General features: G+C 42.3%; 1 protein-coding gene across 4 annotated transcripts in view; it reads left to right on the top strand.

The window, feature by feature from the left end:
* robo3 (roundabout, axon guidance receptor, homolog 3 (Drosophila)) overlaps window positions 1–27018 on the top strand; it is a 177264-nt gene extending 150246 nt beyond the window's left edge. For all 4 annotated transcript variants that reach the window (XM_069182436.1, XM_015337675.2, XM_015337674.2 and 1 more), the window contains 20 exons: window positions 1859–2064; window positions 5781–5862; window positions 6343–6511; window positions 8380–8546; window positions 9562–9683; window positions 10093–10309; window positions 10960–11084; window positions 12222–12393; window positions 13339–13533; window positions 13826–13849; window positions 13984–14026; window positions 14283–14422; window positions 14803–15078; window positions 15541–15691; window positions 18103–18327; window positions 19007–19197; window positions 20603–20716; window positions 22143–22319; window positions 22609–22763; window positions 26243–27018. In XM_069182436.1, the coding sequence (XP_069038537.1) occupies window positions 1859–2064; window positions 5781–5862; window positions 6343–6511; window positions 8380–8546; window positions 9562–9683; window positions 10093–10309; window positions 10960–11084; window positions 12222–12393; window positions 13339–13533; window positions 13826–13849; window positions 13984–14026; window positions 14283–14422; window positions 14803–15078; window positions 15541–15691; window positions 18103–18327; window positions 19007–19197; window positions 20603–20716; window positions 22143–22319; window positions 22609–22763; window positions 26243–26254 (2963 nt within the window). In that variant the 3' untranslated portion in view covers window positions 26255–27018. The remainder of the gene's footprint in view (window positions 1–1858; window positions 2065–5780; window positions 5863–6342; window positions 6512–8379; window positions 8547–9561; window positions 9684–10092; window positions 10310–10959; window positions 11085–12221; window positions 12394–13338; window positions 13534–13825; window positions 13850–13983; window positions 14027–14282; window positions 14423–14802; window positions 15079–15540; window positions 15692–18102; window positions 18328–19006; window positions 19198–20602; window positions 20717–22142; window positions 22320–22608; window positions 22764–26242) is intronic.
* The last annotated feature ends 223 nt before the right edge of the window (window positions 27019–27241 follow it).

Below are 27241 nucleotides of genomic sequence, written 5' to 3'. Positions count from 1 at the left end.
AGTTTTATAAATGGCCTGTCAGTTGTGCCCTGTTTCCAATGAGGAATGGATGATCCAGTGTCCAAGTGCGGTCAAGACTCATTAGGCCTTGATTTCCAGATATTTTGACCCTGTCAGTGCTCCTGCTTCACACAGACCGTCCCTCCCTAAACTCACTTTTCCATGTTCCCTGACAGCCTCTGGCTCCCATCCAATATCCTCTAACACTATAAACACACACACACACACAAAACAGGTATGAGACCTGAAACTGGTTCTGAGGCAGACCTGCACCAGACACTCTCTCCCTTTCTCACTCTGATGTGTAACGTACTCCAGTGGTTAAGCTAGGGGTATATTAAATAAAAAATAAACCTACTTCTAATTCGGGGAATGGAATGAAATGTGTTATATTTCCCCCTTGTAAGGTAGAAATATAACACATTTACCAACTTGCCTTCTAGGGTAATGCCATACGTTTTAAGCATCTGTGCTGTGCTGCTGTGTGTAGGGCTAACTGCTGTCACAAATCAGGTCAACAACATTGGTTCACTGGTTTACTTAAAATCCAGAAACACAACCAGCTTAATAGGTTTTTAGACCAAGACGTTTTACCCTCATACGATTGGCGTGCACACATTAACACGTGGCTGATATGGAGGCTATGGAAAGCTTATGGTAATGACTGCCTGTTTTTGCCTCATACTTTAATAGGGACCAGTTTGCATTCAGTATCTCTGTATCATTATCACTCAGTGTTTTTCATATAGAAGATACAAACTTGCATATCTAGGTCTAGGCCAGCTCAAACCCAGAGATTGCTTGTGAATTTGCTTGGACTTCCTTCTGTACTCTTCTTGAAAACTTACGTAACTTTTATCTTGACCGTATCTGGATTTTTAAATAAAGGCTGTTAAATATTTTCAGATTTGGAATTTCCAGGGGTGGAAGATTAACTTTCAAGAAAGCATTACAAATGCTCATCATGATCAAAGGTCTAGTCTAGTTTTTTTATCAAAATATATTGCAATTTTAATTTCAAGGCATATGTAGTATGAACATGTTAAATAATTGACTAGTTTTCTCCTTTATTTGATGAAGTCTTTCACTTAAGTAATTTTCATTTTTAGTGGTTGAAACGTGAATTATTCATTCAGACTGGGAGTTGCAAAGGGTTTTTTTTCCTTGCATTGCTGCGCAACTGTTTTACTGCTGTCTTACAGCTCAATGCCTTCTGAAACGCAAGCATTATTATATTACCCAGCACTGGTCATTTGTAAAGCCTGTAATGTATAAATGAGCAGGTCATTCAAACCTAATAGCTCATTAAAACTGCAGTCATTAGAAAAATACTGCGGCAGGTTAAAGGGCTAATTAAAAGGAGGATCTCTGGCAGTTGTTAAGCTCTTTCAGAAGCACCAATACATCTTAGAGTAATCAATTAATACCCTCCTTTAATTGGCTTTTTACTTACGGCTGATCGCCAGCCAGTATTTCCTCAATTGCTGGGCTCCAACAGACAGCTGTAAGTCTAACACAGCCTTGTGCGATCGATTGAAAGAGAAAACAACAGGCCGAGAAGCAGGCATGAAATTAGTGCATTTGCTGAGACTTGCAGGTATTTTAAATCCCATCCTTTCTGTTGCCAAATGAAAGGAAAAAGGAAGAGTTTGATGACATATATTCTTACAACAAAGGCCGGCTCCTAGTTTGTCACAGCAATGTCTGGCTCATTGAAAAGTTCAAAGTCTTCCTTACAATTTCTTACAGAAGATCTGAGATGTGATTCTGTCTTTCATCTGCTACGACAGTCTGAGTAGTTTTGAGCTGGACATGCCTTCCTCATTCAGTCTTGTCATTTTCTTGTCCACCCCTCCAGCACCATCAGACCGTGTCCCTCCGATTATCCGCCAGGGGCCAGCCAATCAGACTCTGGCCCTGGGTGCCACGGCACAGCTGCAGTGCCATGTCATGGGCAACCCCTTACCCAGCATCCAGTGGGAAAAGGATGGACAGAGGATTCTGGGAAATGATGCCCGCATCAGCCTCATGGAAAACGGCACATTACAGATCACCCTCCTGCAGGTATTTAATAAAGACTTGTGTGAGAATGCTATTGAAGACTTAAGAGAAGATCAGCTTTATTGTGCCCTAGGAGAAACATTTTATGGGCACACATTGCTTCTGTATATCTGAACACATCAGGAAACATTAAACATCACATTTATTGCACATGCATAATTACATATACATAATTTGTGACAACATAATCAGTTTACACTGACCCAATTGCAGTTGCACCCTTGCCATTTGTTTGTGTTAACTGCTTTAACAGATAAGGGAACAAATGAATATTTGCATTTATTTTGATCCACGTTTGGCAACCCTAAAGCGTTTGCCAGAGGGAAGAAATAGATATTCAGAATCATCTTAAGAATAAGAAATTTATGCTAGAATGCTAGAAATGTAAAGTAGACAAATTCACTTAAAACGTCTAAAAAATCACACAAGTAGTCATATACCCCTTCCCCTCCAGCACTTGGTTTTTTGTACAAGCAAACATGTTTGTAAGTAAACCAATGCAGAAAAAAGCAGGCCTGCTTTCAATTGTCAGCCTGTAACTATCAGCACATATTCAGAAGTATTGTATTTAAATGCAAGAGATTCACCTGAGATAAGTCCCCCGATTTCTCTCCAGAGTGATGTGAAAATGTTAAGTGATTGTGGTCCTGGATGACAGATGACTGTGGAGGATTTAATTAATTTGAGAAGAAATGGGAGCTGGCACAGATTCTAAATGCACAATATTCATCAGTGCTATAGTATATAGTGCTATATTAGTTCTCATCCGTTTCATACTCATGATGAGTATTTTGCTAATTGTAGGACCAAGGTGTGGAAAAAGGCTTGGAGTGTTTAACCTTGAGGACCATGTTCTGAAATACTCATTTCCATATAAAGGTATTTGCCTATTGGCTGGCATGGTGGAGTGGTGTTGAGCACTGCTGCCTCACACCGCCGGGGCCTGGGCTTGATTCCTGGGGTGCTGTCTGCGTGGAGTTTGTATGTTCTCCCCATGTTCATGTGGGTTTCCTCCAAATACTCGAGTTATCTCCTTGTCCAAAGATATACTGGTAGGTTTATGGCTTCTGGAAAAAATAGCCCTGATGTGAGAGTGTGTAGTTGTGCTCTGCGCTGGGCTGGCGTCCTGTCAAGGGTGTATCCTGTCATTGCAATAGGCTCCAGCGTCCTCCGAAACCAGTATTTCTTACTGGATAAAGCAGTTTAGAAATTGGATGGATTATATTTGACAGTTCACAGCTTCTGCAGGCTTTTAGTCTTGTTGTGTGCCACCCACACACACACACACTTAAAGTGACTGACTTCTTCAGCTTCATCTTCTCAGAAACTCATTCCCTCCCCCCATTCTCATATTCACAATGACCTGACAACCCCCGTCTCCCGAGACCATTAACTGCTTGTTGGTTCGTGGCGGAGTTGGGGGGGGTGAGGAGGAGGGGTAGTCCTGACTGATAGTGTTTTTTTCTCTTCCTTGAGCTGGCTGCCTGCTGTAAAAAGTGATGCTGTGAGCCTCTATGGGACAAGAGAGATGCATTAACTTTGTATGTCAGTGTCAGTGTATGCATAAGGAAAAAAACAGAGAGAAACTAAGCACAGGGATGAAAATATTTTGCTCCCTGCCGGCCCAACCTCATCAAATTTTAACAGACTGTTTAAGTGTACAGCCCAGCACAGCCATGCACAATCAACAGATATGTGCCCTCTACGTTACCCCGCCGAGTGGCCCCATACAGCCAACCCACTACTCAACAGCGTCAGCCAAGTGACCTGCTGGAAAACAGGCAAGCCCACCAATGGGGTTACCCTTTTCTGAATGGTAGCAGGAAGAAATACTACCTTGCGTTTCCCCGTTTGTTTTAATTCAGCGCAGCTGTTTGAACAAAACCATCTTATTATCAATGCAACTGACGCATGTAATACCATCCATTACTTCACGTGCTAACAGCTGTACGTTGCAGGTTTTCCATTTTTAACAGCTGTTGGCCCAATTTGCTTCAATGCCGATGTAAAGGGAAAAAAAACACCCGCATCTTTCAAACTGACGAAAACTCATCACTAGTGTTGTCTTTATAAGCTTGTTTGCAAGAAACATGCCCTTAAAAAACCCAAATATGGAATTCTAACTTATAATATAATAAAATAGACCCGTTTCCTTCGACCTCAGAGTATTTACATAGAGGAAAAGGAGTCATACATTTGACAGAGAAATACAGTGTCCATTTGTCTTTTGTGTGGGCTCAAATTAACAATAGCTAAAAGGAGAACAATACAACTGTAGTGTTACACCACAATAGTTGAGTTAGATGTTAGTAAATCATCAAATAATTCTCTTATTGGGAATCTGCAGCTTTTACCAGCTAATCTGCAAGAACCATTAGATCCCGATTGCCAAAACACCTAACATCTTCCACTGTTTGAAATAATTCCAAGACCTGTTTCTGACCTGACTCACCGTAATAAAACTTTAACCTTGCCTTTTGCCTTTTCTTTCCTTAGCATGGAGCACATGAATGCCCGAGTCAAGGAGTTGGTTCGCTTTGCAATGTCTTACATTTCTTACACTTTACATGTCTGTGAAGACCAATATAATAGCTTTAATCATCATGACAGAAGCAGTGCTTAAGCTCAGCCAGAGCTGATAGCGCGCTTTCATCATCTCCTGAGTCACCACATGGATATGAAAGGAGACTAAGAGCAGTGTGCATGAAACATTAACAAACACAGGAAATCTTTTTAGAAGAAACCCTCCAGTCAGATTCACTGTGGGGACAATGTGTAGATGATTGCTGATCTGTTGAGCTCTTTCTTGACATTGTGAGTTTTCCATTGTGCGTTATACTGTAAGTGTTAACACAAAAACAATTTTAATCTCCAATGCTTAGTAAATTGTAGCAGGCATTATAACTGTAAGAGGAAGGAAGATCATAAAATAAGCTTAGTATATAGCAGTACGCCTACTTTCAACATTGATTGACTTCATTTCCTTTAGATGGAAAGCAGACATTTTTTGGGGGGGATATGACTTTTACCCCTGACTGTGACCCTGAAAGAAAACTTCCCTATAAAATTCTGATTATTTCACAAGTACCCCTGACCCGTCGTTTGTCAAGGTTCTAACCTTTTCTGTTCCAAAAATATCTCTCTGTGACCTTTCTTCATGTAGCTGCACAACGTTTCAAGTAGGCTGTAAATAACGAATGCATGAACTGTATTTATGTAGCAGTTTTCATCCTGCACAGAAACAGGTGCAGGATTGAAAAGTGAATCAAGAGGTAATTAAGAGGTGAAGTTCAGATTTATATCACTGGGTGTTATTATGGCAGGATGGAACCCCTTCAGTTCCATGGGATCCTATTCAATTAGAGCACTTTGACTGAGCGTCTCATCTGAAATATGGTGTCTCCTGCAGCACAGCGTCAGTGGTCACCATTCTGAGGGACTGCTTAGCAAATTCTGGTAATTTCAGAAGGAAATAAGTGAGATCACATGCTTGCTAAGATGCGATCCAGTGAGATCACATGCCTGCTAAGATGTTATCTAGTGAGATGACAAGCTTGCTAGGATGTGATCCAGTGAGATCACGCGCTTGCTAAGCCTGTGTGATCTAATGAGGTCTGGTTGGAATATCTGACAAGTCAGAATAGAAGGTGGTGGGGGAGCTACATCAGCCTGCAGAAGATTGCCATGTTAAGTGCTTCACTTTTGCTTCTCGTTGCTAGGAAACCGATTCAGGGGTGTACACCTGTATTGCTTCTAGCGCCAGTGGGGAGACAAGCTGGAGTGGTATTCTCACAGTGCAAGGTACAGTACCTTTGCTCTTTGAAAATACTAAAGGACTGAAGAGAAATTAAGTTTCCCATGCTTGACCATGTTGCCTTTTGTCCTGTTATGATTTTTTATGATTTTAATTGAATTCCCTTTTTTGTTTGCTGTTACATGAGATAAGGGTTGTAAAAATGTTTTTTGTTTTAAAGTTTAAAGTAATGCTACAGAACATACACTTTTCCTTTCCTGAAAGAAGCCGTGCATAAAAGCTCCATGGGGAACTTGTATTGAGTGAATTGAGGAATTAAAAAGAATTTTTATCTCTATCCAAACAATGTATGTAACAACATATGGTACTGCTCTAAAAATAAGAAAAACAGTGTACATTATTGATAACATTTTAGCATTCCACTTATAATATAGTGCTGTACCGCTGTTATTAAGTGTGTCAATGTTTTATTAGGATTTGACACTGACATTAAATCTCTTTGCCTTCCTGTCACTTCTGTATTATAGAAAGTGGAGCCCCATCTGCTCCCCAGCCCTCTGAGCCCAGTCTCCTGCCTGGACCCCCCCAGAAGCCCATCGTGACCAACGTGACACGAAACAGCGTGACCCTGACCTGGCAGCCGAACCCCCATGAAGGAGGGGCGCCGGTCTCTTCCTACATCATCGAGGCCTTCAGGTGAGACCACTGCGCGCTCCCCGCGGGCCGTACCCACACCCCTGGGCGGGATGCTTGCCTTACTTCCGAGATGTGGAAAACACAGTAAGGTCGGAGCCCGATGCCTGCGGTTCCAAAGGAGAATGCCAGGAGCACAGGGGGCCGTCTGAGTGTTCCAGCACGCGAGAGCTATTCCAAAATCTGATGTGGAATGGGAGACTTTTTTCTCCGTGATTTGAACAGTTCGGCTCTGTGGCTGTGCCTGTAACATGAGCTCCTGTTAGCCCTGAGACTCGCCGACGTAAAAGCCACGGATATACACAGACACACACACACACACACACTCCTACTAATGCAGCTGGCAAAGAAAAAAAACAACCAGTCCAGACAATATAGATTCAACAATACAGCTGAATGGTGTCTGCAGACACTCTGCCCCCTGGTAGCTAGAGGCATCTCGTGCCCAGACATTTTTCATTCTTTATTAATTGCGTGTCACAGTTAAGCGCTAGTATCCAGACGTGACGGACAGGGGCACACACCCATATTGCCTCTCTGTCCCTGACCTTTTCCACATTCGAATAATGGAGGGCAGCCTGTACCTGTGCTTATCACATCGAGTAGCATTATGTAAATGCTCTTCACTGCCTTTATGTGCACGGGGATGAGGAAGTTGCTGAAAGGAAACTCGAATAAATTAAATTGCCACCCGTACCAGATTTTTCTCGTTGTTGCGGCAGGCACAGAAACAAAAATGCAAAAAGAACTAATGACATTTTGGACTTTTTATCCAGACCAGGGTCTTTGTATTGCTTGCTCCCTGTGCCCAGCTGTGGTCCCAGTGCAGAACTGAGGCAGCTCCCAACACCACTTGCAGGCTGTGTCCCTGTGTGTCTGGGAAGGGCAGCCTGACAGATCTGAGACTTGATCTCATTCTCATTCGCCCTCTGGGCAGAAGTTAGCACAGTGCTGCATCCCCAAAATTGATTCTTTATAGAGACCGGGGGGGGGGCTTAATATGATTTCTACAATAACATTTCCTTGCCTGCAGTGCTGGGGGCACGGGGGGGGGGGGGGGTAAGGTGAGAGCAGAAGAGGGAGATGGGTAGAGGGAGGTAGTCATTCACAGGTTCATGGCCGACTGTGACACCTTGTTATGGAAATGATCAGATTTATCGTGCCTGTGGGCGGGGGGGAGGCTAAGCCGTATTTGTAATGTGTGTGTGTTTTTTTTTGTATGAGCGTGTGTCTGTGTTAGTGTTTTTCACAGAGTCGATCGAGAAAGTGACCTTGGATTTATTGCTCGCGATCAGGTTAGCGTGAGGGATATGCGCTGCTCTGGCAGCGTTAATTGTTGTAGCTGCATTCTACAGGCCAGTCGGCTATAAAATCACTTGCCCTGTTGTGAGCTGTAACTGCAGAAAGGAAAAAAAATTCTACATATACAGTACCAGACAGAGAACGACAGAGAGAGGTCAGGCCATCTCTAAGCCAGAAATATGTGTTTTGGCCTTAGTAAATGATCATTTATAATAACTTGATAAAATAAAATACATACATTTTGTAAATTAAAATATAGGGTACGACATTTGCAGCTGGTCTTCTTTTAAACTCACTGACAGTAAGCTAATTTTCATTTCAAATTTCAATGTCTATGTGGATATTTGCTGGGTCCACATGAATTGTCTTCTCTAAATTGTCCCTGGTGTGTTTGTGCGTCCTACATTGAACTAGCAACCCATCCAGCTTGTGCCCTGCCTTATTTCACCTTCAGCTTACTGTTACCTGTTATCTGTGCTAGTGATTGAAAATGGATGGGTGATTCCAGATCAGAGCAGTGCGCTGGGGAATTAGTACGTTAATACTTGCTCTCTGCCTTCCTAATCTAGCCAATCTGCAGGAAGTACTTGGCAAACAGTGGCAGACTTTGTCAAGCTGGAGAAGCACACCGTAGGTGGCCTCTTCCCCAACACCATCTACCTGTTCATCATACGCGCTGTCAACAGCTACGGCCTCAGTGATCCCAGCCCCATCTCTGAGCCGGTCCGCACTCAAGGTACAGTGTATGCAAACCAATGAATAACAGTGGAGCTTCTGTCACACCAGAGTGCTGGGAACAGCAGGAAATGACTGCCGCCTTAAAAATTGTTCAGACTGCATTTTCCAATACGTTTTTTTGGGGGGTGATTTACTTTTTTAAATGACCTCCTTTTAACCAGACCAGAATTTCCAAACAACCAAATGCTAGTATAGTGGACAAGTATGCTGTGCTGTAGCAGTTGCTGTTCAGTGGATGTTAAAAACAACATCGTACGATTAGGGGTGAGAACCCGAGTGTCCTGGGACAGTAATGTCTGGCCACGCTGTCATTCCACTCTGGGGCAGTACTGTCTGGCCTACCTAAAGAGCCTCCGTAATCCAGCTGGTGAAACAGTTTCTTTCTCCTCTACTTAATCTGGCGTATAGTGGGGTGCAGGTACATGATGACTCCTGCTTCACCCGAGGAGGTGCTGGTATAAACCGAAAAAAGCTGAATTGAAAGAGAGGGTTAAAATGAAATGTGCTAAATTAAAGAAATTAGTATTAATTGTTACTCATAATTATTCAGTAAACGGCATACTAGAACTGGTGCTTCTGCACAATTTTAATTACATTAAACTGAGATTTTGCATACCCTTGAGGTTTATGTGTGTATATTTTTTTTTAAGTAAAAATGTTCTTCTGTGCCATGTGCATACAACTCTATCTAAATTGCAAATTTGAGAAAAGATTCAATTTGAGCATATTCTATCTAGAAGAAGTGTCACACTTTTTTTTCTGATTGACATCTTCTTAGAACAGAGCGTGATCACCTGAGGAGAAGAGGAGTTTGCCAGGCCAGTACTGCCTAGTGTTCTTGATGGTAGATGTGTAGACACATCTTGAAGCGATGTGACTAAAAAGTGGGGGTCGGTGCAGTTTTCATGTCACCCAGCATTCTGCAACCGTGAATCTGAAGCGTTGTGTTCAAGGCCCCATGGGTAAGAGGCGAGGCACACTGACTGGGTGCACTCTTTCTCCTTCTGTGTCAGACGTGAGTCCAACAGGTCAGGGTGTGGACCACAGACAGGTGCAGCGGGAGCTGGGGGAGGTGGTGGTGCGGCTCCTGGAGCCTGTGGTTCTCTCTGCGTCCAGCGTCCAGCTCTCCTGGACGGTAAGTCTGCCGGGTGGCCAGGGTTTCTGTGAAGGCCGGGGTTGCTATGGTGACTCCCTTAGTGCCTGAAGAGTTCTCAGAAGACGAACCGGGATGATTCCCGTTAGGAATGCCATACGCAGGCTAGGAAGTGAACCTCTGCAGTCAAGAAGAGCTTGAGAGGAAAGAAGACAAGTATTAACAGTGAAAGAAATTAACAGTATTAACCCCTGAAAGGCACACAAATCGGAGGCAAGGCACCGAAGCCGGGGCCTCTGCTCTGCGAGGCAGAAATGGTAGTCGCTGTGCCACCGTGCCACCCCCAGAATACAAACCGATATCAAAGGCGCGGGCTTAACCCGCAGCAGTTCGTCCGATTCCCAGCCTCTCCTCGGCTCGGCGGTCACTCGGGCTGTTGGGTGTCTCTCAGGTGGACAGCCAGTCCAGGTACATCCAGGGATACCGGCTGCTCTACAGGCCCAAGGGGAGCGCCTGGCTGGTCCAGGACGTGAAGGCAGCCCCCGAGCGCAGCACGGTGCTCGCTGACCTGCGGAAGGGCACGGAGTACGAGGTGAAGATCCGGCCCTACTTCGACGAGTTCCAGGGCATCGACAGCCAGCTGCTGATAGTGCACACGCCTGAGGAGGGTAAGGAAGAGGCCTTGTGCTCACTCTTGTAGACCACCCTGACGTAGGGAATTGTACTCGCGACGCTGGCTGCGACGCCTTTTATTTCAGAGTAACGGGTCTGTGAGTGCGGGAGGGTTCTGCTACGAGTGTCATCTTCCTCTTTTCTAAAAGAGGGAGGCAAAGTCAGTGATTCCGTTATGAAGTAATTCAGTTATGATCAGTAGTTCGGTTGTTGAAGTCAGTTGGGTGCGTGATAGAAGTGGAGTTGGATGTGTTCGGTTTTTTGCACACGTAGAGGTTAACTTCCATGCTGAAAAGTAAAAAAAAACAAAAAAGCCATATTCAGGTGTGACTGATTCAGCATTCAATTCAGCATTCAACCTATGCATCGTAAAGTGGTAGCCTTGAAAAGTTTGATGTAATTCTAACTATAAAGTAGAATGTCTCTAAGCAGTATGTAATGTTCATCTCCTGCATTACTGACTTGGATTATTATTATTAAAAATGTATGACTTTTTGAACTTGTCATTTTATTTAATTTCAGAGACAGATATTGAAAGTACAGTTTAATTGTGGAAAGACCAAAATTCATTCCTAAAACTAAATTAAAAACATTGCTCTTTGGATTATAAAAGTCTTTCTTATTAAAGCCATCATTTCATGTTCAGCCCCCAGTGCTCCCCCACAATCAGTAACCGTGGTAACTGTCAAGCTGAGCAACAGCACCAGCATCAGTGTGTCCTGGGAGCCACCCCCTGTGGAGAAACGGAATGGAGTTATTCAGGAGTACAAGGTAAACCGGATCGGATTAAATTCAGTCCGGATCGGACTGAAAAGTTGCACTGGTAGAGGATTAAGTCTTCAGTTCAGGGATCTGTGACATGTGATTCATAAGCATGTTTTACATTATTTTGTTAACAGTTATAGGATGTAATTAAAGATAATAACATCTTGTGACCATTCCTGATATTACAAAATAAATTATAATAGTATTTGTATCTTCAATTATAATAATTCAGTATTAACATATAAAATAAATGCTTATTAGAAACCACTGGACATGTCAGTTTTTGTAAAATGTCTTATGCTGTAACTAAGGTCATATATAATTTATATAATCATATGTCTTTACAGAGATTATGTGTAATTCTGTGGTATATGTAATTGCACAGGTCATAATATTAGTTTTTCTTCTTATTGTAACTTTATATGTCCAGCTCTGTTATTGTTTGCTATGATGAATCATGATTATAATAACAAGAGTTCAGTGAAGCAGAGAAAGCAGGACAAGGATTATTCACTCTCATTACAAATGATTGAACACAGGAAGGTCCCATCAGAGTTCATTATATATATATACTGGGCAAGTGCAAAACTGCTGTAAAAATTCCCTGTAGAATTTTTTTTTGTTCATAGTCCTTTAATTGTCTCCTACAGCAGTTCATTATGACTGTCCTAACTGTCCTAAAACAGTCATTATCTCAAATCACAGATTGCATTCATTTATTATCACACATTTCACAGTATGTTTACATAGCACGAGCGACAGCCCAGCACTGAAATTCAAAAGGCCAATGCGTGCAGAAATTTCCTCTGCAAAAGCAGCAGTTACATTCCAGTTCACTCTGCAGAACCTGCAGCACAGTGTAGAGACGTTACCTACTTCTTTAAATACCTTTAATGTAAGATATGGTTGAAGATTTTACAAGACATTATTGCATTTAGTTACACATAAATGAAAAGACAACATGTTGTGTTTCTGCTATTTCACTGTCATGACACAATCGCACCTTAGAGATAGCCTCATCTGCAGTGTCACCTTTGGGAGCGTGCCTCAGTCCCTCAGAGGCTAAGGGCCAGTTCAGCTGTACTGGTTTGTATTTAGTTAGCCACCGCCTGCCTCAGTGTCCCTTTGTTCTTGTCTCCCCAGATCTGGTGCCTGGGCAATGAGACACGGTTCCACATCAACAAGACGGTGGGTGGGACTGTCCTCTCCACGACGGTCACCGGCCTGCTGCCAGGGATACTGTACCAGGTGGAAGTGGCAGCCGTCACCAGCGCAGGAGTGGGAGCCCGTAGCCAGCCCGTGTCCGTGCTCATCAGTGAGTGCCCTTCCCTCCTGTGGGATCTGGGAGCATCCGACAGGTTTCCTTTTGGATGCCAAAATGTGCAATGCAAATCAGAGCCTCACGCATACACAGTTTTCCAGCCTGGGCGTGAATAGGTTTGAAGAGGCCATTTAAGAGGAGTAAAAATAGCCTCCTGTAAAAGTCGCTGTTTCACCACACGTCGCCACTTGCTCGCGGTGTTTCCCCTTGAAGGAGTTGGCGGTGTTGCCACGCCGTTTTATTCATGAGCGCTGTCCGTGGGACTGCGCAGTGGCGTGCACGAATTAAACTTGAAGGAAGTAAAAAGAAAGGGAGAGAGAAAAGCTCAGCAGATTGATGAAGTAAAAATAAATTCTGAATTAAAAGCTTTAGTGAAAGGACAGCTCAGAAAGTAGGATTTAAGGATGTTAGTACTCGCAGAGGCTCTGATGGATTCAGGCACTGATTTTCTACAGAGGTGGGGTAGCAGACGAGAAGGTTTAGTTACCCACAGTGTGAAGCCTAGTCTTTGGCAGAGTAGAAAGGCCCTAATCCCTAGATCTCAGATTAAGATCTAGGCTGCATGTATGCAACAAGTCTTTTAAAATAATCTGGAGTTAGGTAATTCAGTGTCTTATATATTGTATGAACAGGAGATGTAAATGTCAATTGGGCTCCAATGAGATATGTCGTAAATAGAAATTGTGGGTTATAAAATAATAATGAAATATTAAAAAATAATAATGCGAGAGAAAAACTAGGATTGCTTGTCTTACATATTTGAAAATCCCAAAAACAGATTTGACTTGCTTAACTGAAAAACCACATCGTCTAATATAAACATAAACGTATCCTCTTTCAAAGTGTTATGTTCAACTGGAACTGGGAAGCTGGTTCTTCCGAGCTCTGCAGCCGATCTGACCAGCGCCTGTCTGATTTCTGTTTGTGTCCATTTCGCAGAGCTGCCCTCGGACCAGCCCTCAGCGCCGGCGGAGCCTGGCGAGAACGTGAGCTTAGCAGAGCAGATCACAGACGTGGTGAAGCAGCCGGCCTTCATCGCGGGCATCGGGGGGGCCTGCTGGGTCATCCTGATGGGCTTCAGCGTGTGGATTTACTGTCGCCGCAAGAAGAGAAAGGAGCTCAGCCACTACACAGGTCTGCCGCGGATTGCCCACTGCACTGACACCTCCTATTTCCCAGTCAGATCGCGGTCCGGTCTGCTGGTGCTTCCCACCAGCAGTGAGCAGCAGACCTGTTCAGTTTTGACCTCGGGCTTTATTTCGTTTGAGTTAGACGTGATGAGTATTATTCAAACTGATTTAGATGTCTTTCTAATTTGTGTTTGGATGCTATGGAATAAGAACCACATGGGCTTGGCTTTTATGTGTTTTAAAGTGGTGTCTCCTCTCTAAAGATGATGTTCTCATAGAGTGTCTCTCTTTTACAGCTTCCTTTGCTTATACTCCTGCAGGTAAGGAAGCATCTTTCAATCTTATCTTGTTATCATTTCCGATTTTCCAGCTGAATGATAATTATTGGGTAAAAATGCCCGTGGTAAAATTCAGAATGCTTTTATTTACTGTTTTATTTTTGATTTTCCTGCAGTTGGATTTTCTCATGGAGAGGCATCTGGTCTCATCAATGGCAGGTATGACATAAAATTACAGTTCACTCTGAGGAACCGGGAGGATGAGTGACATTACACATACAGGCAAGACAGAATAAATGACCCTTTACTTTTACATTTCATGCTGTTTCTCTTGGACATAGTTGGAGATCGGCTTAGTGCAGAAAGCATGAGATGAAGATATGTTTTATTGGAAGCATTTAGCGCCACATTGGAGCCATGTATCTGACTGGTAAATAGCACTGATATTGACTGCTGCGTCTTTCGTCTTCTTTAGACCTGGTATGCTTGGCACCAACATGGGCAACTACCCCTGGCTGGCCGACTCGTGGCCCACCACCAACTTGGTCCACAGCGGCAAGGAGTCGGTAACCTGCTGCACCGCCAAGCACGACTCCGCTGAGAGGTACTACAATGGTAAGCCTCACTGCCTTCCCTGTTTCAACGTATGGCCATCGTAGGTTGTAACTATGTGCAGTTAAGTGAAATGTACTGGCTTGAACTGAAACTCGCCTTTTTATAGACGGAATCAAAGTCCTGAACAGCCACAGTGCCTTACAGGCTTTTTGTTTTTCACTTCAGCTGAGCTTGAAGTGAATTTGTTGGACTGATTATTTGTGTACTTAGTCCTAGCCAACACATTTTCCTCCTATCTACTATTTGGCCATTTAAAACCACCTATAACTTGCACGACTGTGGAGCTCGAGGGCCAGAGGTGTGGTCAAGTAAGAATATAATCTTACTCCAGGTCGAATGAAACATTCATATTTCATCGCCCACTGCTTTTTTTTTTGCAGAAGCTGGGATCTCTAATTATCTCAGTCAGACGGAGAAATTTAGCTCTGGGTCCAATGAGGGGCCTATCTATAGCACCATTGACCCAACCAGCGATGACCTCCGCACCTTCAACTCCTCCTATTCCCAGCACGCTACTCCTTATGCCAGTACGCCTGTCATGCCCTTTGCCACCCAGGGCCCCTACAGCCCTGATCAGGAGGGAGGGCACTGGATGGCACAGCCAGGACCCTCGGGGTCTCAGTATGCCCAGCCCGACCGCTCCAGGACGGACAATGGTAAGAGAAGGCTGTGCTTTGTACTGAACGTTACGGACATTGTCCATGTCCTGATCGGCTATCATGCAGATCTAGAATGATTTAGATTGCTAAAAGCTCCTAATGGTGCTGGAAGAGACGGCCTTCTCTTGTTTGTGGCCCCTTCCCATGTTCTTATGATAACCCTGTTATGTAATTATTCTTATTCTATTATTCTTGTTCTTGTTCACTCTATTATTCTGCCACACACTGCAGCACGTGTTGCCACAATGTATCTTACTGAAAAGATTATTCTGTTTTCATGGCAAAAAGCCAATTTATTTGTAAAATGATCTGTCCGTGCTAACCTGTTAAATCTGATCAGTCTTACTATGATGCTGTATAATATAGTTCAGGATGCATACAATAGCACTGATCTTTTATCGAGGCTTCTCTTAAGATGCCATGTGTTAAGTGGGTCAGCTCTGGGTCCCTGTGTTGCAGCTGTGAAACTGGGGAAGCAGAAATCCATGGGGAAAGCAGTGAAGACACCTTCTCTGAACTGGACCGAGTCCTTACCTCCGCCACCTCCTGCCGGAGAGCTTGAAGAGTGCGTTGAAGAGTCGGAGGAAGACGGGGATGATGAAGAGCTGGGGTGAGTTGTCAATTCTTTGAATGCAGTCACCCCTTTTAAACTTAGTCATATTAAGAGTTTCCAAAGTTTTGATTGAATCAGACCACTGCACGTTCTGTGCAGAAGTTGAGCTCATTCATTTATACTCTTTCTTCCCAGAAGTATCATAAGTGTTGCAGCAAAGTGCACACCACTAAGATGGCAACACAGCAGTGAACATTTTTCCTTAGACAATCGAAAAGGTTGAACCGGGTTATTGTGACATTTTCGACTGAGCCATTATTGAGCTTGTGTGTGTGTTTACATTTTCTATCACAGTGTGGTTGGAAGTGTGCAAGAAACTCCTTTCATTCTGCGAAAGTTATTAAGATGTCATATAAGATCATAGGCTGTGATCTTTCGCCACACTGTACTGAATTCCTTGTAATTATGGGGGAGGAGCTCCTAACAAAGTCACACGTTCTTTCAGCACACTTTCTTGAATTTCTTGTTCTGATTTTGTTAGATTCTCCTTCCCATAGGCTTAATGAAATGTGTGAATTGAGCTTCAGTCTCTGCCTTCTTGCTGAGCATCCTAATGTGTAACAACTAGCTTGTTAATAAAGGCAGCTTTCATCCTCTCTTCAGTTACAAATTACCTCTCGAACTGACACTAGTTAATAACGTTACATGCACAGATGAGACTCTAATGACACTGGGGCACAAGGTTGAAGAGCGCCAGAGGCTGGGAAAGAAGATCAGGTTTTTGTGTTACACTGTGAAACTCAGGAAGACGCCACTGGCAAAAATTTACTGGAATCAGGCATATTAACTGGTGCTTTTAACAGCTTCTGACAGGTAGATACAATTGGAAAGACAACACGATGAAACTAAGCTGTTTTGACAAGGATTCCTACCTTGTGCTCTTTAGAATAACATTAGCCTATTGTCAGAATAGTATTTTAATGCTTTCTCTCCTTATAAAATGAGCATTATCATCCACTACTCCATCATAGATGCATCTAAAATCAGATGTAACTTGATGTAGATTATATACCAGCTGATCTGACCTGTCTGTTCTTTTTACCTGTTTTTCAAAAATATAATTTTATTTTTGTTCATAAAAATGAGTGAATTGAGTTTGAATCAAGTCTTTGGAATCCTTCATTTCTGCACATTCATGTACAGTATTGTTGCATTCCTACATTATCAATCGTGTTTTCTGACAAAATACATTTGACAGAAAAGCGATAGTCTCATGCCGTGCATTCAGTGTTAATTATATGCCAACATGATTTGACATACAGTATGTGGTGTAGTAATTGCTGTAGGGAAAGCCTCAGATTCAGAAGATCGTATTTCCAGCCCTTTTTAACTCAAGTCATTTACATTTCCAAGAAGCTTGATGCCTTCTTTAATTCTGAGAGTCAGAGTAATCTTAATGGCTGGAGGGATGGGTGGCTAATTATCCTACTGACAGTGGAAATCGATATGCCTCCTACCAATACCATTAACCTTTAGAACTAACCAGACTCAGGCAGCATTATGACTTCATTAGAATGAAGTTTGGTTACCCCTCGCCTAATGGATAATTGCTTTCAAATTCATGCGAATGTGTTAGAAAAAAAGATTTGTCAGTTATATTAAAGAAACTACAGCTAGTAAATTCTTCAAACTGAAATATCATTATTCAGTCCTCCTTGTTAAGATTACCATTGTCAGAAAAAAAACAACAGAATGCAACTGTATTAAATGTGCTCCCTTGCATTGCACACAGGAATTTTAAAAGCTGAAATATGATATGGTCTAATGTAACTGAATGCTGTTTGAAGGTATTTAAAGTGAAATATCTAGGTGCAAGCTGCAAAAAAAAATAAAACTGATAACTCTGCTTAAATACACACTCCAGGTAATTTTGGAAAGAGACAATCTAGGTTGATTTGCTGGAAGGGTTAATCATGTGTGAAAAGCAATATTGAGCAGGAATGGATTCATTTGTTCAGTTTGGTTACTGTGATGTATGTATAAGTTAGCTGCACAATCTACTGATTGGTAGAAGTGTCCTTTCCATGCAGCGTGGTATGAAATTGTCTCTTCTGCAGCAGTTATTTTATCCATATTTGGTGTCCTTCGGTCTTGTAATTCAACCCCTTGCTTGTCATTTAATGATAACCTCCTCTCCATGTGTAACCATAAAAACCCAGTGGCAGATAGAGCATTCTTGTTTTTGTGAATCCCCTGACACTGGCTCTATCCAGGGATAAATCTTCTGTATTATAGGAATGCCACCTTTTATTTTTGACGTTGACGTTGAATGACGTTTCTTCCAGCATGGTTACTCACTCTAGCCCTAAAGCATTTAACAACTTTACAATCCGGTACTTATTGGAAGTGAGCCGCGTGACGTTGTTTCTCTCACTGACGTGCGGGTATTGGCCACTTCCCTCCCTCAGCTCTGAGGAAGAAGACTGGTGCCCCCCACTGCCAGAGAGGACCTACCTGACGGACGGCCCCTCAGAGGATGTACCAAGCCCTCCACCTCGTGGGGAAGCCTCATCCCCAGCCACCTCATACGGGCACCAGTCCACAGCCACGCTCACCCCTTCCCCCCGAGAGGAGGGCCGACCCTCAGAGGACATCCCCCGGCTGCACCACCTCGACATGCCACAGCTCGCAAGGTACTGCATACCCACACCACGCTTCCATGAACCCTGGTCAAGCGTCTAAGGGAACGGAGGAGATGCGGATGAACAATCCTACAAAAAATGGTTGCCTTGTTTTAGTTATCCTGAAGAAAAAACAAGAGAGTTCTGCTATATTACAATATTAATCCCCCCCCTCCTCTCCATTGGCGTCCAACTATTGCGGTGTTGACCCTCGACTCTTTCCCCTCCCCAAGCTTCCGCCTGCAAAAGTATCTGATATTTCCTCTTCTTTCATTAGGAATCCATATGAATCCATTCAGTTCTAGCCACCTTCAGCACATGTTACTTAATACTAGTTCTTACCCAAATCCGTGTCAGCACAATTCACCTTAGGATAGCTTACAGTTGCCACAGTATCTTCTACTGCCTACCACAGAGTCACAATCACAGGCTAGTTAGGGTTTCAAAGGGTTCAAAGAAATCTGCATCTGTGTTTTGGGGAGCCTTTTGTAGGCTGGCCAAATGTCTCTCATTTCTTTTGCCCTTTGCCACGGTGTGCAACATGCAATTGAGTAGATCTGATGGGGGTAGAAAGCTTGCATATTGCACTAAAATGGTAATGACAACTATCACTACTGGTGCTTGGGTATAAGGAATAAGGGATCAGGTCAAGACAAATATTTCCATGTGGTTGTCCGTTTGTTACTTTTAGGAGGGTGCCATGTGGACCAGTTCCTGTACCCCGGGCTCCCAGCCCTCCACTCACACAGTCCAATCCCAACCTGGTGATGGTGCAGGAAGGCTCTGAGGTCGGCACTTCACCTATGCATCGGCCTGGCCACCGCCGAGACCAAAGCCAGGGCGCAGTGCTGAGTGTGGATAACGTCAGCTCATCAGGGCCAGGTCAGTCATAAACTTAAGTTCCCAAAAGGGAAAGAAAGAAATAAATATATACTGTACACATAATTATTTTTGTATTCTAAAGATTATGCAAAGTGTTAAAATCATTTGGTCATTTAAACATGCTGACTTTGACGTGTTTTGAAAATAAACTGCTTTTTGGAAGTGGACAGCACTGTAACAGACTGTAATTTTACAGAACTCTAAAGTAAATATCAGTCACAGAAACAGAAGGAAACATCATTAAGGCTAGGTTCTCACCTTTCAGTCATGGCATATTTTGGAATTTTAATACCCTCCAGTGGCGTTTCATAAGAACACACATTGTTAATGCTTGCTGCAAGCACATTTACAGATTAAGTTACATTTTTGGTCTCATAAGCCTTAAGTCACATTTCCCTGTTAAGCTTATGTTTCATTATGGTTTATATCAGAGTATTTAAATTATATTTTTCTAGTTTAAGTGCAGGAACGACCAACTTATTTCTGTGAAAAACCCTTAAGAAAAGAGACACTGTTTTTAAAGCTCAATAAAACATGCCTTAAACTATATTGGTTCTGTAGTGTCACTGAATTAAATTACTCCTGGGAGAAGAATACCGCTTATTGCTCCAGAATGATTAAAACTTTAAGAGTGAGACAAGATTAACATATAAAACTTCCAATCCTTGTGCACTAATAAGTTCATAGTGGATCTACATAATAGATGAGTGAACTTTCACAGGTGACCTACCATGCTCCCTTGGAACAAATAGTTTGCTGCTTGTTTACCAGACTTGTGCTTAACTAATTATACAATACCTCCAAGTGAAGCTGGATCTCTGTAATCCAACCATTGCAAGTTAATGTGAGGGTCAAGTCATTTGGTGACTGTGACTGGAGAACACCAACCAGAAGCTCGCTTATAGCTCAGTGCCACCCGAGTTACATTGACTTTGTTGCATTCAGTAAATCCTGGAAATCTGCAAGCTTGCAATGATGTCAGTGAACAATGTGCTATCCCTCCAATCAATGTCAGCTCACCTGCCAGTGGCTATGGAGCTTTCAGCATGCCAAAATGTGAATATCTATGTTGAAGGGGCTTGTCTCACCATGCAATACAAGAGCCATGACAATTGCCATACAACATAGGGTGGGTATAAAATAGAAATACATTTTAAAAGTATCTGATAATAAATCAAGACGTTCATATAGGGTGTCGGCTTCATTCCATGGTGTAGAAGGCTCCATGGTTTAAATACTATATTTCTTTCCTTTACCTTTCAGCAAAGTCTGATCCTTCACCTGCTACTTTAAAAATAAATTGCCATTACAATAATCATCTCACCTTCCTTTCAGTCGTTTGGCGTTGTCTTTTAAGTAGTGATTTGGAACAATCAATTAAGTAGTGCGTGATTCATTTTTATAGGCCGTGCTCGACTCGCACCAGGTGACAGCACTCACACACCCCCAGGACAGAAATCACGAGCCAAAAAGAAATCGTCCAAGACTGTCCAGTACAGGAGAGAACTGAACCAAGGAGGTAAGTTTGTGTCACAGTTTACTCATGCACTTTTAATGTAGTTTTTTAATAATAATAGCATTTAAATCCATATACTAATTTTGTGGGAACTTTCCAAGGTAAGCAAGAAACAGACACATAAAAGAGATTAGAAACCTTAACCATTACTTTAAGAACTAATTAATTAATTTACATTTAAAACAGACAAAAACAGTTAAACAAACCTTGAAAATGGAAGGATTTATTTCACTCTTTAATGGTCTGTATTGAGTTGGAGAAGTGGACTTTTTTTTGGTCTTATAAAGTACAGCAGAAACAGTGAGCAGGAGCAAACATACTGTATATAACAAATATATGAGACTATAACAGAATAATGCCATCTGGCATGAAACTTCATAAATACGTGCTTTCATACAAGTTATAATATTCTATCAAAAAGCAGAAGACCTTTTTGCACTATGTAAAGAGAGTGTATACAGATTATGAGTCTTTTCTAATACGCATGTTTATTTTGGCACTGTTAATAATAATTTGCAGCATTATTTAATAGTATTTGTAGCATTCATACCATAATTTTCACAAGTTTTTTTTTAAAAAGTAACCAAAGCTTTAATAATGATCATAATAATAATGATGATGATGAATTGTTGTTGTTATTATTATAGTGAAATTTACATTCATGTCTTGGTCACTGAAACCCCTGCCAAACGTTCCCCAGAAATCACCCCTCTTTTAAAGTCAGTGAAGTCTCGTCTAGCGGCCATGTCCAAGCAAGTCATTATTTATTATAAGCAACCAGGTGTGTTCAGCATATTAATAAGCAACCCTAAGCTGGGATGATATTTGCCTAACGAATATTATTTATGTGCAGAAGCTCTTGCTTTCAATATACTTGGTGTCCCTCATTTACAGTTTTGTCCTCCACGTCTACCTATAATACTCATTCTTCAAATAAGAACGGCACAGTATTTATCTGCTTTTTATTTATTTATACATGGGATTGTAATGCAATATCTGTCCAAGAGCAGTATGAGCTCCGTTTATCACTGTGGGGGTGAGGTTTGAATATGGTTTTAATGTACTAAAATTGGCCCATCAACAGCTGGTTGTTGGGAACATGAATATGACAGGATCTAATGTAAATTTTGCCAGATTCATAGGATTGTTTGCAAGAGTTTTATGAAATTATAAAAGGGGGCTCCAGCTAAGTGCACTTTAGTAAAACACATTGGAGGTCAGTTGTTTAAAAAACTGCTTCAAACTGTTTTTCAAAATAAGCTGGATTTATACATTATGATTAGATCAATCATGTCATGTCTAAACCAGACAGTGGGTTTAGAAACCCGACACATGAAGTGTTCATACATAATGTGATGGAGTATACAGGTCTGTTACAGGGATGTGTGTGACGTAGGAGGTAACAGTGTGACTTGCGCTGTCTTTGCAGACCTGCCCCCGCCTCCAGAGCCGCCCCCCGCGGACGAGTTCCCCCAGGTCTCAGCGGGCAGCCTGGATTGCAGCCGCACATCGCTGGAGAGAGACGGCAGCGCGCCCTCGTCCGTGGAGCGGCGGGCAGAGCACAGCACCCCCCACAGGAAGGCCTCGGCACAGCGACACAGAGAGGGTGAGACACGTCCCCTGTTCTACACCCACATGGGCAAAACAGTCCAAACTCAGCCTGCAGGATTGGCATGTTCTAGGAGTTAGATTTCATCATGCATCCTCATTTAGATTTAGTGAGGCAGCTCATAATCTAATCATAAATAAAAGTCTAGAAGTCAGCAATGTTATCAATTTTATTGTTAAGATTTTTTATTTGGGGGTGGGGAGGGGGGTGCAGAGGTATTGGTGTTTAAAATGAGTTCATCGTTCAGCTGTTGTCGTCTAACCCGACTGCGTATCTTCCTCCTCAGACGAGGACATCATCCCTTACAGCAGACCCAGTTTCCTGTCCAGGGGCCAGGTGTCGAGCAATTGCTCCACGACAGGGAGCTCGTCTTCCAGGGGCTCGACAGGGTCTCGAGGCCCCGTGCCAGGAAGGAGCCGGCCGATTGCAGAGCGGAGTGAGGTGAGGGGGCAGGAGTCGCTGTGGTGGTTTGTTACGGCCTCCGTGCGAAAAACGTGCCGGTGTGGGTATCCCGGTGGTCCTTGTTACGAGCCACTACAGGCTGTTCTTCCCTGTTTTTCAATTCCCAGCGCCTGTGCCGTTACTCAAGGCACCAAAAGCCAGCGACGTAAGATGCCTCGCGGGGTTATCTTGTAAAAAATATATTGTGAAGAGCAAAATCTAACACCCTTTCAAATGTTCCCCTTGTAGACAGCGCCATTATGCGTGCCTTAGATTATCCATCGCTATTCCCCGGCATTAAAGTCCTTCAGAGCTCCTGTGACCGTGCCCCATGTCCCTGATTCAACCGATGGATTGCTAACTTGAAAACACACGAACATCGTGTGGGAAAAAAAATCGACCCTGGAGCAGTGAATGACTCTGACAGTTCTGACGAAACCGCAGTGTGAAAGGAGCTGGCTGATGATGCTATCTTTTTCTATATGTTGTTTTTTTTATGGGTTATCGTTACACTTAATGTATGTGCCCATGTCTAAACTGTTGGGAACTTATCTTGAGCTAATTACATTATTTCTTATGGACAAAGCCTATGCTCTTGGTCCCAAAAACTCTACAGTAACATTCTCACAGAGAAAAACACTCTCTACACGTTGTGTCGTTCTGTTTCCTGTCTTCTGTGTTTTCCAGAGACTGCCTGTATGCCCATATACAGTAGCAGTCTCTACTTTCTATCTTTTTAATAAAAACGAAAGTGTTCCATTCGAGGTTTATTAAACCTGGAGGAGACAGAATTATTCTGCAGTGAAAGAAAAATGCAAAAATCGCCCGTTCTAATTCTGTAAATATTGAGTGGGAAGGAGCATTTGGTTTTAAAGCTGCATTCATAACACTAATGGAAAAAATCCATCATAACCAAACCCATACAGATTTTGTTCTAGATTGTAGTTTTGAATTGTAATTTGTAATTTGTTGTGGAATCAGATTTTATTGCTACAAAGGAGTAGGTGACAGCCTTTTCGACTTTTGAAATGATCAATTCCTGTTGTTTGGTATCTAGTTCTCCTTGTCAAATTCAGATGCAGTACTTAATAAAAAATAATAAATTATAATTTATTATAATAATAAAATAATAAAACTGTATTACATTACTCAGATTTTTTTTTCCATGTTCTGCAGATTTTCCATAGCTGTTATTTTCCCATTTCTAATTTTTTAATTCAGTGCGCCAGCCCCTGTTAATTCTGGTTATGAAACTGTGCTTCATGGCATAGGACTGTCATATTTAAAAAATGCACAGGCAAAAATGAAAAGAAATTAAATCTATTTTAAAAAAACACCTTAGGGCTTGCTTTACAGGTGTGCATTTGCCATAACAGCTGGAGGAGGGGGCAGCTCAATCACCTAATGTCAAAGAGCAGACCCCTGCAGGATTAAGGATTAAGGATTCGGGATAGGGTTATTTACAGACAGGTTGAGGCAGCAGCGTCGTCACCTTACCCTCTCCTATCCCCAGGGCTCCAGCTGACACTTCAGCGACACACATCCATTTCAGCTCCATTACAAACTTCAAATAGTCATCACAGTATCTAAAGCCCTAAACCCACACACTTCTTATCCTCTCTGTGGCTTTGCAGCAGCAACGTGTTTTTAAAAAAAGCGTGTTTCCCCTCTAGGCAGCCGATTTGTTAGTGATGTTACAGGTCTGTTCAGTGTTGAAAGCTAACACTTTCCCTTGTTTTTGTTTTCTTCCATACTTTTGAATTCTGTAACATTTCTACTTATGATTGATATCCATTTAAAATCTGAGTATCCCACACTCAATGTTGAAATCACAGTCATTGGATATGTGTTTAAATTTAAATGCACCACAAAGCACGAGATCAACAACTTCAGTGCCACCCAAACGAATATATATGATTCATAATGAACGAAGGAGCTCAAAGATTTATTATGGAACATTCAGAATCGTGAATGCTGAAAATGTCAGAAATCAAGGCAATAATTTTCTCTAAAAGCATGATTAAAAATGCAATTCGCAATTCTTAAGATGTAAAATTAATAAAGCAGAAGAGAGGCCTACTGTGAATGAATTTTGTACTTTTAGAAACGTCTTACCCAGCACTGGGGAAAAGCCGTAGGGAGTAGTAGACTAATTTATTCAAGTACTACACGAAACAGATTTTCTTGTATAGGACATAATTATTGCTAACATTATGTAAAGACTAGGTATTTTTGAAAAACAAATTCTAAGAATTATGATTCTTCTGAAGATCAGAAAGACTTCAAAGGTAATCGGATCTCCTTGTGATCGCTTCACCGCAAAACCAGAAGAGGCTGAGAGGTTCCAGGCTTTCCTTCACTCTTTCACGGCGAAAGGCTCTGCCCTCAGACTCCACTTGCTCTGGACCAGAGGTCAACATGAAGTCACAATCCCTCTGAAGTGACTGATCTCTCGGGTTTCCACTGGGAACATAAAAGCAAGTGCGCACAAAAGGGGGCTGTGTTTTCCACAGGGAAGGAGTTTCAGGTTACACTCTCCCTGTCGTGAGGTTTTGGACTTAGGTTTTAGCTTTTCCACTTGGACGGATCCCCTCAATGGATGGCCTTGATGGACAGGATTCCTCAACTGGGGCTTGCTTTTATTTCCCCCCTTTCCTGCTCTGAACATGTAATCCATTCGAAGATCATCGAAGCCCTTTGACTTTCATGCATGGTGATCAGTGAAGGGCATCTCTAGGAAACCAACACTGGATCTTGTGTTTTGTTCTGAGTCTTTAGTTTGGGACGATTTTCTTTTTAGTGAGATGCCAAAAAAACTTAAGTAATCAAATCACTTCAGAATGTAATTGTACCTTTACTGACCTCCTCTTGTTTTCGCTGGGATAGTGTAATACAAAAGCTCTACGATCCACAGCAGCATGTTGTTTATGGAGGGCCCTGACAAAATACTGTTATGTCATATATCTGGCCTGCATGGGCTGCTGGTGCATGTGTGCTCATTAAGTGTTTCACGTGAGATTGAAAGAGGAAGAAATGGTGTTTCAGAACATAGACATGTCATCCATTTTGATTATTGGTTTATCCTTCAATTCACTCCTCTGGCACAATGTGCCGAAACTCCTGACTACATTCTGAACTACCTTACAGACCCACAAGAAACATCCGACGAGAAGATCTATCACACTGGAAGCAGGAGCTCAAATCGGTCTCTGTGTCGCACATGAACACTGGGATCCATTGTACTTAATAATAAAAATAATAATAATAATTGCTTACACTTATATAGCACTTTTCTGGACACTCCACTCAAAGCACTTTACAGGTAATGGGGACTCCCCTCCACCAACACCAATGTGCAGCATCCACCTGGATGATGGCCAAGACCTCTCACTGTATAGCTTGAATTGTGTCTTTACAACATAAACATGTCATGAAAGATGGAATACTTACAGGTTGATCACTTCTTTATTTATTTTCAGGAAAAGAGATAAGCAGAAAGAGAGGGACTGTCTGAAGTATTTTTTCTCGGCGTTTCTGCTACAGTACATCTCCATTTTTCCGCGACTCCCAGCTTCTTCAGAGGAACAGAACACCAGAGGAAAAGAAGAGTACTGGACGTGATTATGACCTGCCTTGTCTAATGAGAGCGATGGACTTTTGCATTTTTTTATTTATGATTTGTGGGTTTGTGTGCATCTGATCCCTCACCTTCACCTGTACATACCCATCTTTGTAAGGTTTCTATGTGGATTTCAGGTGCTGCGAAAGAAAGAGAATATATTGTATTTATAAGAAAGAAAGGAAACTGTCGATTATTGTCCGATATTATAAAGTTCATGTCTGAATGTGCCAATTTTTTGTAGAAAGTATACCCTTAAAAAAGCAAGATACGATTGCACTCTTCTGTTGTGATCAATGACAACAGAATATATATAAATATTAAGCACAATCTGTGTAAACCACCTCAATCTGACTTTTAGCAGAAAGGGAACAGCCAGTCAGTCTGCCTGCTATCTGGTCTTTGGATCCCATCTTGTCATGGTCCAGTCAGAGTGTGATTTTCGTGGGTGAGGCTTGCGATGGGATGAGCATCGAAGGGATTGTTCAGATGGTTTTGAAGAAGTGTTTCTGAATTGTGCAAACGTGTTCTGTAAAAAAAAACACCAAAACGATCTGTTCTGTCGACTAACTTTTCGGTAGTCGTCCTGTTTTGTAAAAATGCAATTTTGAAAAAAATAAAAAATACATTTGTTAAGCTCCGTGCAACTCAGTGGGAAGGGTATGCGTGTGTGTGTTCACTCTTTGGCAGTACAGTGGTTGCACCCACTTAAACAAGCAAAAGAGAAACAACTTTAAAAGCAAGCAGTTGAGGAGAGTGGGTACGGTAGTGGTTAAGGAAAACAGGGTAGTGTCAAAAATGTTCCCCTGACTGTGTGAGCAAGTTACTTGGCCTCCTGCTCTGCTCTCCAGTTGAGATA

The sequence above is a fragment of the Lepisosteus oculatus genome, chromosome 23 (assembly GCF_040954835.1).
Source record: "Lepisosteus oculatus isolate fLepOcu1 chromosome 23, fLepOcu1.hap2, whole genome shotgun sequence".
Taxonomy (NCBI): domain Eukaryota; kingdom Metazoa; phylum Chordata; class Actinopteri; order Semionotiformes; family Lepisosteidae; genus Lepisosteus; species Lepisosteus oculatus.
The sequence above is the reverse complement of the archived record's forward strand: the minus strand, read 5'-3'. Positions and strand labels throughout refer to the sequence as shown.